The 11,472-nt window shown below is 42.5% G+C and overlaps 2 protein-coding genes across 3 annotated transcripts in view; one reads left to right on the top strand and one right to left on the bottom strand.

The window, feature by feature from the left end:
* The first annotated feature begins 1,397 nt into the window (after positions 1–1,397).
* LOC147262737 (endoplasmic reticulum-Golgi intermediate compartment protein 2-like) lies at positions 1,398–6,811 on the top strand. Of its 2 annotated transcripts, none has more exons than XM_086202434.1 (14): positions 1,398–1,512; positions 2,385–2,518; positions 2,618–2,726; positions 2,831–2,877; positions 2,952–3,019; positions 3,192–3,232; positions 3,896–3,997; positions 4,178–4,273; positions 4,372–4,427; positions 5,210–5,308; positions 5,580–5,677; positions 5,756–5,918; positions 6,494–6,573; positions 6,655–6,811. In XM_086202434.1, the coding sequence occupies exons 2-14, from the start codon at positions 2,413–2,415 to the stop codon at positions 6,751–6,753; spliced, it is 1,164 nt and encodes a 387-aa protein (XP_086058560.1). In that variant the 5' UTR covers positions 1,398–1,512; positions 2,385–2,412; the 3' UTR covers positions 6,754–6,811. The 2 variants fall into 2 exon arrangements, with proteins under 2 accessions (XP_086058560.1, XP_086058561.1); XM_086202435.1 differs by having other exon boundaries at positions 1,455–1,512; positions 2,341–2,518.
* Positions 6,812–7,085: 274 nt separating this feature from the next.
* The window catches only part of LOC147262736 (fatty acyl-CoA reductase 1), a 47,458-nt gene continuing 43,071 nt past the window's right edge, over positions 7,086–11,472 (bottom strand). The window contains exon 12 of the mRNA XM_086201895.1: positions 7,086–11,100. Within this exon, the coding sequence (XP_086058021.1) occupies positions 10,938–11,100 (163 nt within the window). The 3' untranslated portion in view covers positions 7,086–10,937. The remainder of the gene's footprint in view (positions 11,101–11,472) is intronic.

Here is an 11,472-nt window from a genome sequence, read left to right as displayed (position 1 = left end):
TTCAGGGGAAAAAAGTTTTTTTTTTTTAGGGGGGGGCGGGGAAATAATGAAGTGGCTTAACCTTAAAGGAAAAAACGTCTACATTCATATAAAATGACAGTGTTTCAAGTATAAATTAATAAAATGCTGTCAGTCAATGTGTGCATTATCCAAAGAAAACTCCTAATCATATGGTTGTAAAAGCTCAGCCTCGCCACCGACTTATCTGTAACAAACAAAGGTGATAAAGACACAGAAATGTGTCCCACAATCAGAAGCTTTCCTCTCCGCGGGAAATCTGTCCAGTTTATGAGTTTATCTTGATGGTGTTTTCCCAGCTCAGCCATAACCAGAGGAGAGCAGAAAAACCAAAACACAATGTCAGTCCCTCCTATGTCACCATGGAGCGTGTCTGACATGCCCTACGTGCCTGTGTGGTGAATAGCAATGGGACCACCAACCCACAGCTTGATCTGTGAGCTGACAGCACCCATCCCCCCACACGCCCATCTGTGCTGCTCTGCATAGGCAAGCAGGCCTGCTGCATCCATGCTGCACGCACACACACACACACACACACACACATGTGATTCACTGGGATCACCTGCATGTCTCAGTTGGATTTATAGGTGTTTTTTGTTGTTGTTGTTGTTGTTAAAGCTTGGTGCTGCACAACATCAACAACTAGTTTGTAACAGCTCCGGGTTGTTGTAGCTCAGTATCATGTTTTCTCATTAGGTTTTGTCTTGTTAACGCGCTGGGAGCTGCGCAACTTCATAAACACTCCTGTCAGATGTGAATCACTTGGCTAACAGGAGGCCAGCGAGGGAGAACGCATCCACTTTTTTTTACATGGAACTCGTGGTTCGTTGCATTCGAATGAGGATTTTTTTTATTCCAGCTGAAGAAAAACACACATTTTGTGATGTTATATAAGAAGGACGGTGCATGCACTGTTGTTGGGAAACCAAACCTTTTACAAAGGTCAAACATGCATCAGTACCTTCAGACATTCAGAGCATGAAAATTGACTTTATAGAGAATTAGGAGACGTCATGTATCTTATATGTGAAGTGGAAAAGAAAAACAAATTCACATATGAAGGCTTTTTTTAAAATGAAAAACACGTGGGTATTATTCTAATATGGTAAAATGTCCCCCCCCCCCCCCCCCCCCTTGCTACACTACAGTATGTCAAAATTCTAAATTATGGCAGCAGTTGTTTGGCATAATATGAGTGTGAGGGGGATCTGTAACTTTAATCAGTCAAAAAAAAAGTGTCTTATATTTGGTAGATGTAACTTATCACTTCATTAATTTACGCAGATGAACCATAAAGACACTCTTATCAAACGTTACTCTCCAGCTGTGTATCAATATTTCGGTGTTCAAGCGCCACCTTCTGCCCGAATTCCAATATTGTCAGGTTGCGCGTTCATAGCTTGATCTGCGCGCACGCTACGCGCTGACGTCACGTCGCACCCAATCAAGGTAGCTAGCCCGGCCCCTTGCTAGCATCACGGATGGATCAAGGTGCAGTAATATGGAGATATACATTTATATTTTTTTCAATATATTTACAGAAATAACAACTTCTTGGCAGCGTCTCTCATCGTGACTGCGGCTAACCGTCGAGCTAAATGTTAAAAGACGTTGAGATGAATTTTATACGGTGTTAAAAGCTCTTGAGGAGGACATTCATGATAACTTCTATTAAGTATTTTTGAATGCTTCATTACAGTTTTGACCATGAAGCGTTAAACACTTGGAGCAATGGGACATCAGCGTTATTTACAGCAGTACTGAGGGTGCTAGTAGTTTCTAAATCCGTGATAAGATAAATGGGGCCATGTATGGCATGAATTGTACAGAATATTTCTCACTTTTAATCATCTAAAATGAAAGTACGCTATCCGACTCGTCTATTTTAAGTTCTTAAAATGTTGATATTCACTTTAGCTTATACATGCACGCATTTTTAATGATAATAACAACAATAACCTACAATACATAAATGGAGGTAATATAAGATATTTCAAAAATCACAACAGTATTAAAATGAAAAAGAAATACCTTAAAATTTCCATTTAATTCTTTAACTTCTTTATGCTTGACCACTCAAGCATAAAGAAGTTAAAGAATTAAATGGAAAATGTGGGAAACTTAAAATATTGCACAAATGCCGCTCTGTGCATGTTTTAAAAACTTGATTTTCCAAAATAAATACTGTTGTTTTGTTGTTATTTTTGTGCAAAACCATAATTATATGTGTTAAGACGTCAGAATACGCGTCCACCTAGAATTCATGATGAGTTTTTTCTTCCTCCGTCTTGCTGAGACGTGTAACTGTTTCAAAAGCAGAGGAAACAGACAGGATGACGCGGTGTGTTGTATCCGTGATGCAGCGGCCGCGGGAAAACCCTGAAGCTGAAGATGAGGCGTCTGTCGAGGAAGAAAGCCCTGAGCCTGGTGAGGGAGCTGGACGCCTTCCCTAAAGTGTCAGAGAGCTACGTGGAGACCTCAGCGTCAGGAGGAACAGGTGGGACTGATGCCCCCCTATGGAAAAATGATCAGTAACATTATATTTTCCCTCTCTGTATATTAAGGTGGTAGCATAACCAACCTTTTCCTTCTCCAGTGTCTCTGATAGCTTTCAGCGCAATGGCACTTCTGGCTTTCTTTGAGTTTTTTGTTTATCGAGACACTTGGATGAAGTTCGAGTATGAAGTTGACAAGGACTTTTCCAGGTAAATCAGTTATTGACTACGAGTGGATGAATGTGATCAGCGTGTTCTCCATCTACACTTAACCGCCACTCCTCTTCCTGTTTTCCTTTTTTTTTTTTATACAGCAAATTGAGAATAAACATCGATATTACAGTGGCCATGAAATGCCAGCGTGAGTATCAAAGCTTCTTTGTCATTTGCATAGAGAAACCAGTCAGTTGCTGTCAGTCTTTTTTGTGTTTGCAGATGTCGGAGCAGATATTCTGGATTTGGCTGAAACCATGATCACTTCTAGCGGCCTACAGTACGAGCCTGTGAGTGACTCTACGTCTGGGCGCCACTTTCCACTTTTCCGCTGGTTATCGTTGGGAACGCAACACAAGACAACACGTCGGCTTGTCTGATTCTTAAAAGACTCATTTAAAAAAAACAAAAAAACAACAAAGTTTATTTTCTGCTTCTTGTTTTCTTCGTGTGTTTGTTCAGGTTATTTTTGAACTGACGCCGCAACAACGACTCTGGCAGAGGTAAGCGGTCATGAAAGTACGAAAAGCTAAATAGAAATGTTTAAATGTAACAAAGCCTCAAAAGAACACGCCAACTTTTTGGGAAATCCACGTATCTGCTGTCCCCCTCTGAGCCAGTCTCAGAGACAGACTAATAGCTAGTTAGCTTAGCACAATGAATGGTAGTGGATGGGAAGTGTTAGCATACCTAAAGTCTCCAAACACATTTATCTCCAGAACTGTCTGCGTGCGTCCACATAAGCAGGGATGTGCTTAACGTTCATGATGAAATAACAGTTTTGAACATGATCCATGTCATGACTTTTGACAGAGGTATGCCAACACTTCCCACCCACTACCATTCATTGTGCTAAGCTAACTAGCTGGTTTCACCTCCTGAATATAGCACAGAGGAGAATATCAATCTTCTCAGTGCGTTTCCTAAAAAGTTGGCCCGGTCCTCCAAGCTGCAGGCACATTAGAAGTAAGTTCACTTTTCTGTGGCTATTTAAAACGATGCAACACAGCCGGAACGTGTCATTCGTGGCGCATCCAGATTTTCTGCTCTTTCAATTATTTATTTAAATTTTTTTTTCTCCCGACACACGTGAGAGTTGGCAGAGGTTCCGAAAATCCTTCACACCTGCATTCCAGATGTAGATTTCAACAAGTTTTTGTCCTCAGGACGTTACTTGTAATGCAGAACCGGCTGAGGGAGGAACACGCTCTACAGGAAGTCCTGTACAAAACTCTCCTCAAAGGAGTGCCCACCGCCCTGCCGCCACGGTCAGTTTCATTCATCCAAAACAACCATTCACGACTACTAAAAGCAGTTTTTTTCCCCCTCCTTTTTACACCAAAGTATTTGTAAAACATATCTGCCAAAAGTCCTGTCAAAATCCTACACATTGGTCCTTTATGAAGTGAAATGTGTGTGATGAGTGTGTGTGTCCCCCGCATGTGAAGGGAAGACGCCTCCATGGAGCCGCTGAACGCCTGCAGAATCCACGGGCACGTCTACGTCAACAAGGTGGCGGGAAACCTGCACATCACGGTGGGAAAGTAAGACGCTGAACATTTGGGACGGACAAATAATTAGCATGCAACACCTTGAACAGCTGCAGAAATCTGTCGATCCTTTGATGTTCTGTGTCTTCCAGGCCTATCCATCATCCCCAAGGCCACGCCCACATCGCGGCTTTTGTGAGCCATGAGAGTGTGTAGAACTGATATGGCTTGAACATTTTTTTTTTTGGCTTCTTTTAATTGCTTTGTTCGCCTTGTCAAGGATGCATCTTAAATTGGGGCGGAAAAAAAGACAACGCTTCACATCTTTCTCTGTAAAGTTTCATACAGGAAATATAGAATATATGTAATATTTGTGTTAATCTACTGAAGTGTCAGTCAATACGCTGGAAACTTATGACATTGCTATGAGGCATTAGCCTGTACTTCAGGTCATAGCTAGCTTAGCGGGTTAGGCTTCAGTGAAACATGATCATAACACCATTTCAAGTGATTTGGTTTGTTTGGTTGTTCATATTATATCATACATCGCCAGCACGCCTGGTTTAATACATCAGTTTGCCTCTGGGCAGCGTTAAGTCTACATCCTACTTCTGACTCACCGTTGCCCCCTGAGGTACAAAGTAGCATTGCACAGCGGGCTGGATTAGCGCTAGGTGGCTAGCATGCTAAGTTCAGTGGATCTCTCTGTGAAACCATACAGCGTTACTGCTAGCTGGTTAGCACGCTGACATCACTGGTTATTTCTGCAACAGTCTAAGATGATGTCACTAGCTGGTTAGTTACCTCGTGCCTCTGTTCATATTCTGTTATTTTCGTTGCATGTAATCTATGAATACTCTCATATAGCAGATTTAAAGAGCAGTAAGGAAATCAACAAATGCGGAATTTAGTTTTTTCTGCTGATTGGGGCTTCAGTGAGTCCCCGTGGCCTTGATTGAACCTCAACTTCCTCTCATCTTTGCATTTCAGCCTACAACTTCTCCCATCGAATAGACCTTTTATCTTTTGGCGAGGAAATACCGGGCATCATCAATCCCCTGGACGGCACTGAGAAAATCACCTATAACAGTAAGTCCCTCCCACTGAGGAGCAGATAAATATGATTGATTGAATTCCTTCCCAAAGCACAGGGTTTTTCTGCTGAATCAATGAGGCGGAGAGCGAGTTTTTGAATCATTAGCTGGTCTGCAGCGTCCTCAGCTCACCTCGGATGTTCGCGTCCCGAGACGACGTCACTGGAAGAGTGTTCCTGTCAAGAAAGCATTGTGACAGCTTGATGGATCAAAACCCTGCTCCCTGAAAAAGATTCAGCATTTCTTCATGTGTGTCCCTGCCACAGACAACCAGATGTTCCAGTACTTCATCACAGTGGTGCCCACCAGACTCAACACATACAAGATATCAGCAGACACACACCAGTTTTCTGTGACTGAGCGGGTGAGTAGCGAATAGAAACACGCAGTGAGAATCCAGGGGTTCGGAACGTGTCGCTAACCACAGCTAACCGCCCACTAGGAGCGCGTGATCAACCACGCAGCAGGCAGTCACGGCGTTTCTGGCATCTTTGTGAAGTACGACACCAGCTCTCTGATGGTGACGGTCAGCGAGCAGCACATGCCACTGTGGCAGTTCCTGGTGCGACTGTGCGGCATCGTCGGGGGGATATTTTCCACCACTGGTCAGTCTGATTTAAGCTGCGATCACTTGAGTTTAAATGTTTTTTTTTTGGAGCAGGTGAAACTGATTTTGCGTCCCCAGACTTTGGGGCCTTTGAAATCTGACTGAAATTACAGCGGCTGTGACGTGCAAATCACGACGGCACAGGAAAATACCGCATAAAGAGTACAAAAGTACTTCTTTGATTTGCAATTTGTTTTACTTTTCCAATGATCATTCATTTTTATGCATTTTGTGATGTTTTCCTACTTTCCATTGTTTTTGTCTTTATTGTATTTGTCTTTGTTTTATCTTTCGATTTACAAGTGCCTTTTGTCTGAGTTGTCTTCCTGTTTCATGTTGCATTTTGTTGTATTTTCCCATTTGCCTCTGGTTGTTTTTTGCTTGTCGTTTTCCCGTTTTGCTTTTCTTAATTTCTTTTTTCGACGATGCGAAGTGAACTTCCCAGCAACCACAAAAACAACAAAACACTGCACCAAATAGTTTATTTTAGCGATCCTGAAGTTGTAAACACAATCAATCTCAATTCAGTGCTGAGACTTCATCCTCTGTGGCTTTCTTCTTCCGTCTTCAAAGGCATGCTGCACGGCTTCGTTGGCTTCTGCTTTGATATCGTCTGCTGTCGTTTTCAACTTGGAGTCTACAGACTGAGAGAGGTGAGGATCGACCAGCACACCAATGACAGGAAACGTGACCGTATTAATGAAGATGTCCAACTTGTGCTCCTTGTGTTCCAGGACGTGCAGCAACACCATCAGTTCAACAATGTGAGCAATCACCGGGCCGCTCTGTTAGTGAACGACGTCCCTCAGGAGCTGGGAGCTGGATTTCAGTGACCAAACCTCCCTCCGGTCTCATTAAATTATTGTTGCTCCATTTGTAAATAAATGTGTTCTTTTGTCACTATGTCATAACTTTATTGTCCTAATTTTTTTCTTTCTTTTTTGGGGGGGGGGGGGGGGGGGCGTTTTAGACTGCAGAGTCATGATTATATCAACATGTAAACTTGCAGGTTATCCACCGGCTTCAATAGCCAGTTAGCTAGCAAAAAAACAAAAAACCCAAACTTAAAACCCATCAGTTCAACAGGAAGTACAGGGCGTCGTTGCTATGGAAACACCTTACAGGCACATTGCAAATAGTTTAGGTTCAAAATGTCTGCGAGAAAAAAAAACAAAAAAACTGTACCATAAATCAATTGTACGCTTCTTTAAGCATCGTTTCCTTTGAGTATCATAAAGGTGGCGTTCAACTTATCGTTTGATGTTTCATCGCCATTCCAACTCCAATAAACTAAATACCCACAAATTAAAACATGATCGTCCCTTCAGTAAAGTAAAACATGAGAGAAGGGTGTTAAATAGAAGGAACAAGTGATGCGAGTGACATTCTGCTGTAGAAGTTTAATTATGAAGTAACTGTCATAGAGCAGTAAGTGTCTCACATTCGCAGCCTTGATAAAAATCAAAGCAGGTCCTCGGAATTCCTCGTGAGCTGGAGGAAAAACAAGAATACATGTCTGATATTCAAATCCACCATTTTTTCTAAGACAAACCGTTAAGGAGAGGAGACTTGCATTTGCCAATTGCTGTTATAAACTGCAGCAAATAAACCAAGTTATGGATTAACAAGCTTTCATGGAGTTGAAGCTGGTAGTTGGGATGCTAGGAAGTCTCATGGGGGGGTGGGATTCTCCAAAGATGGGAAAAACTTGGTGCCACTTCAAAGTTTAAAACTGCGCTCCAGTGACTTAGAGGTACTGCGGACTGGTAAAAGAGGCAAAAACATCCCGACATTTCATGAGAAATGGTCGTCATGGTCTTCAAACTCTGTGAAACCTGGTTTTAATCCAGGCTCAAGACAAATCTGTCGCATCAAAGTAAAAGCAGAAAAATGATCCTGATGGAATCGGGAGGGTGAACTCTGTCAAGCACTTGAAAGCAGCACAAGGAAAAAAGACCACGAAACCGCCTCCCGACGTGCAAATTCAGGAAATTGCTTTGCCGTCTCTCCGTATGTGCAGCTGAAATGAAAGAAAGCCTTTTTTGTCAAAAATTAAAAAAAAAAAATACAAAAATGTTTCTTTGAGGTAGAGAGCGAGTTGAACGGACTGCACACTTGCACTTTTTCTCTTCTGGTTTATTTCAGTTTTGCCAAGCAGACTTGAATGAAGTGTAGTCAGAGCAGGGAACAGAACGTTGTCAAACAGTTTTGCAAATGACATCTGACAGAGTTAAGTTGAAGTCATTGGTTATATGTTGCTGTTAAATATAGTAACAGTAGCTCCAGCCTGGGGTTTACTGTACCAACAGTGCTCTTCATTTGGTTTGCTAACAGCAGAGACAGTTGTTGAACGGACACACAGAGGAGACGACACCGTGACGATAGCCCTGTAGCTCTGTTAAGAACAATTGGACACTGTTGAACAGCCTCTTCATCACACAGGCCTCATGCGACTGCAGACATTTTGGTTCATTATCCCCTTCAGAAATTAAGAGGACGGTTACCATAGTTACACCACATATACTTTGCATAAACATTTATTTAGTTTTGTCCCTTTTTTCTCCCGTAAAAGGCTCATCGCTGTTACGCATTTGTAATCCCGGAGAGTGAAGCCTCGCGACACATACGACACGATACAGTTCTGTTTAGTAAAAATCAGACGGAACACTTTTGGTAGACTCTGTGGGAAGCTCTGTGAAGACACTCACCAAGCAACAAAAAAACAAAAACAAAACAAAACAAAAAAAAATCAACAGTCAGATAGAGTTTTTTGGTAGTTTATAAGAATAATATGCAATTATTTACAGATCTTCCAAAACTGGGATGTTAAGTGGAGCTTCAAGTTCATGGTCCATAATCTAGCATTCTTAGGGTTTAGCTTCAAAAATAACAGCAGCCCGTCTGTGCAGCCAGCAGTTATGGACATCCCTAGTGGCTCCGTACGTTATCCACCTTTGTTCTCTAAAGATTTCCCTTCAGTAACTTTCTGAGCAGCAGCACCGTTGTACTTGTACGCAGACGACACGCTGCTCTTTTCATCCTCTCTGCTGATCTCTGATTGCTCCTGCTGAAACAGGCAAAGGTCCTCCTTCTCCTGAATGTAGGTGGAGCTAAATGAACGCCAAGGAAGCGGTTAAACTCCTGGCACAGATTTACTAAGCGGCGCAAACTTTGTGTGAGGTTGCAGTCCAAAGACAGCGCAGAGGGTTGCAACTAGGAGCAAATGTAGGAACACGAGTGCAGCCGGTTATGATCCAGCACACGAGCTAAGTTACACGGGCTTTCTAAGGATGCACCATGGCAACGAAGAATAAAGACAGACAGGTTCTCCGCCCCAGAACTTGAGATGCCGTACGTCCTTACAACAATCAAAATAAATGAACATGTGAGGAGAAATTACTTAATTGTATACTTCTCTGCAGTAACTCATCCAAGCAGCTATGGTAGCCATGCTAAACTGCTTCTTTCAGGGTAACTAACAGTAAGTTGCCTGTGAAAAAACTTCATATTCACGCAATTCATTTAAATACTCTCCGCCATAGTTTCTTTTCCACTCTGAAAGGGTCTTTCGCATAAATATGGATGCAGGGAGGTCAGTCACAACACCTTTGCTTGGCCAATTTTGATTCTCCCTTTCCAGTCAATTGTTAAGTTTTTAAATACCTACAACAGGGCTTCATTGAATCTCCCCTCGAGTTTGGCCATTGTGACGAGCCGCTGGCCCTTTCGCTATCCCACTGCTGATTGCAAGAACTAGAACTAGAACTAAGAAATCCTCCCGTTGAGAGCTTTTGATTTCGTCCGTCTCGGCTATGACCTGTTGCGTCCCCTGGGAACCTCCAAATCTTTACCTACTGGTCTGCTGCCATCGCTGAAAGCTCGTCCATCTAAGACGGCCAACTTTGTGAGATAGGAGGAGCACAGGACGGCTGATATTTCACTCGACTTATTCATTAGTCCGTCGACACTGACCTCCAAAGATAATAACGCTGCAATCCTAATGCTGTATTTGGCATTTCTTACTATTTAGTCGTCATGTTTCCCAACCTGTGGCTCCCACTTTAACTTCAACTGTCGCAGAAGAGGGCGATCAGTCTCTTAGTCCAATTTTAGGGTTTGTTTCTGAAGGTTTCCTGTAGGGTAGGGGTGGTATTTTATAGAAAACTTGTTGGGGAGCAGTTGGAATACTGTATGATACTAGGCTATACAAATAAACTTGACTCTGATGTACTCTTATTTATATATAATACACTGCCAAGGTCAACCGCGTATCAGACTAGCCTTTGACGCAAGTATAAAGATGTAAAAGTAGTAAACTTAGCTTCAGTACAAACTGCTGTACAAACAGGCAAAAAGTGGATGAGCTTGGAAACAAACCAATGTTCAGCGACATACTGAAAATGCCAACTGCGATGGTAAAGAACCTCAACAGCAGGAAAAGATGGCCGATCTGTACGTTTCTGTTGTCTCGAGTGGTCTAAATTTAACTTCAACACTTTCACTTTTCTTTTCTGTGTGCAATCTGAAAAAGGCAGTAGATACACGTAATGCAAGACATACAGATATCCAAACCGTCTACGTATTAAAGAGAGGACTTGGACACCCCCCCCCACACACACACCCGCCCACCCCAGAGTAAAAAAAGGAGAACCAAATGAACCGTATAGAAATTGTCCTCCACTGTCGTTTCAAGTATGAAAAAAAATCATCACAAGGCAAGGCGATGTATGTACGTCGATGATGTGGGAAAGAAACAGGAAGTCACACTTGCATATAGAACTGGCCACGTGGAGAACAGGAGGTACAAAAATGAATGACAACACTTTTTATGGACGGGGTTCGGTGACTGAACAGTGCAGGGACTGATGACATTAATTCATGGCTAGTAGACCTCCGTGATCCCTTCAGAGTACGTCACTCAACCGCAGAGAACCCTGCTGCCCCACACACGCAAGAGGAACCACCTTGGTGGACGGTCAGAGTCTCGGATACTCAGGCCCGGAGCGGCGAGGAAGACTCAGTTGGTTAAGGTGCTGGACGCACGGAAGTAGGACAGGAACTTGAAACACAGGCTGACTACGAAATACCAGATGTTTCTGGCCATCTGGGAACGGGCGATAAAGACTCTCCAGATGAAAACGACCAAAACTGTGTTGAAAGTGTAGCGGATGTTCCTCAGTCTGGGGGGGAAAGAAAACACAGAACAACAAAACACTTAAAAAAAAAACCCCAAAAACTTCAGCGATGAGTGCAAAGATCAAACCTTCCACAGAATAAGACGTTGACTTGTATCTCTTTACTATAAAAATTGAGAGGATCATGAGAATAAACTCAACCACCTGAATACACAACTCTCATATTCAACATCCACTGAGGCTGATGTGAAAAACAGAAACTTAATAATTACATTTTTAAACAGTAAAGGTTGCTTTTTCTTCTGGACTGTAAATTACAATCCTCTTAAAAAAAACAACAACCCAAAACCCTTAGGGCCAATTAAAATAAGACACTTCTGTTTTTTCAGTTGAGGAGACATTTGTGGCATGTCAAGA

This window comes from Aulostomus chinensis, chromosome 4 (assembly GCF_037954235.1).
Source record: "Aulostomus chinensis isolate RoL2024-O1b breed Wild chromosome 4, RoL_Achi_v1.0, whole genome shotgun sequence".
Taxonomy (NCBI): domain Eukaryota; kingdom Metazoa; phylum Chordata; class Actinopteri; order Syngnathiformes; family Aulostomidae; genus Aulostomus; species Aulostomus chinensis.
This window is presented reverse-complemented; position numbering and strand designations above follow the sequence as displayed.

Coding starts and splice junctions, on each gene's coding strand:
- LOC147262737 (XM_086202434.1), top strand. CDS start 2,413: ATGAGGCGTCTGTCGAGGAAGAAAGCCCTGAGCCTGGTGAGGGAGCTG. Junction 5,309..5,579: donor TGAGAAAATCACCTATAACA/GTAAGTCCCTCC, acceptor TCCCTGCCACAG/ACAACCAGATGTTCCAGTAC. Junction 5,678..5,755: donor AGTTTTCTGTGACTGAGCGG/GTGAGTAGCGAA, acceptor ACCGCCCACTAG/GAGCGCGTGATCAACCACGC.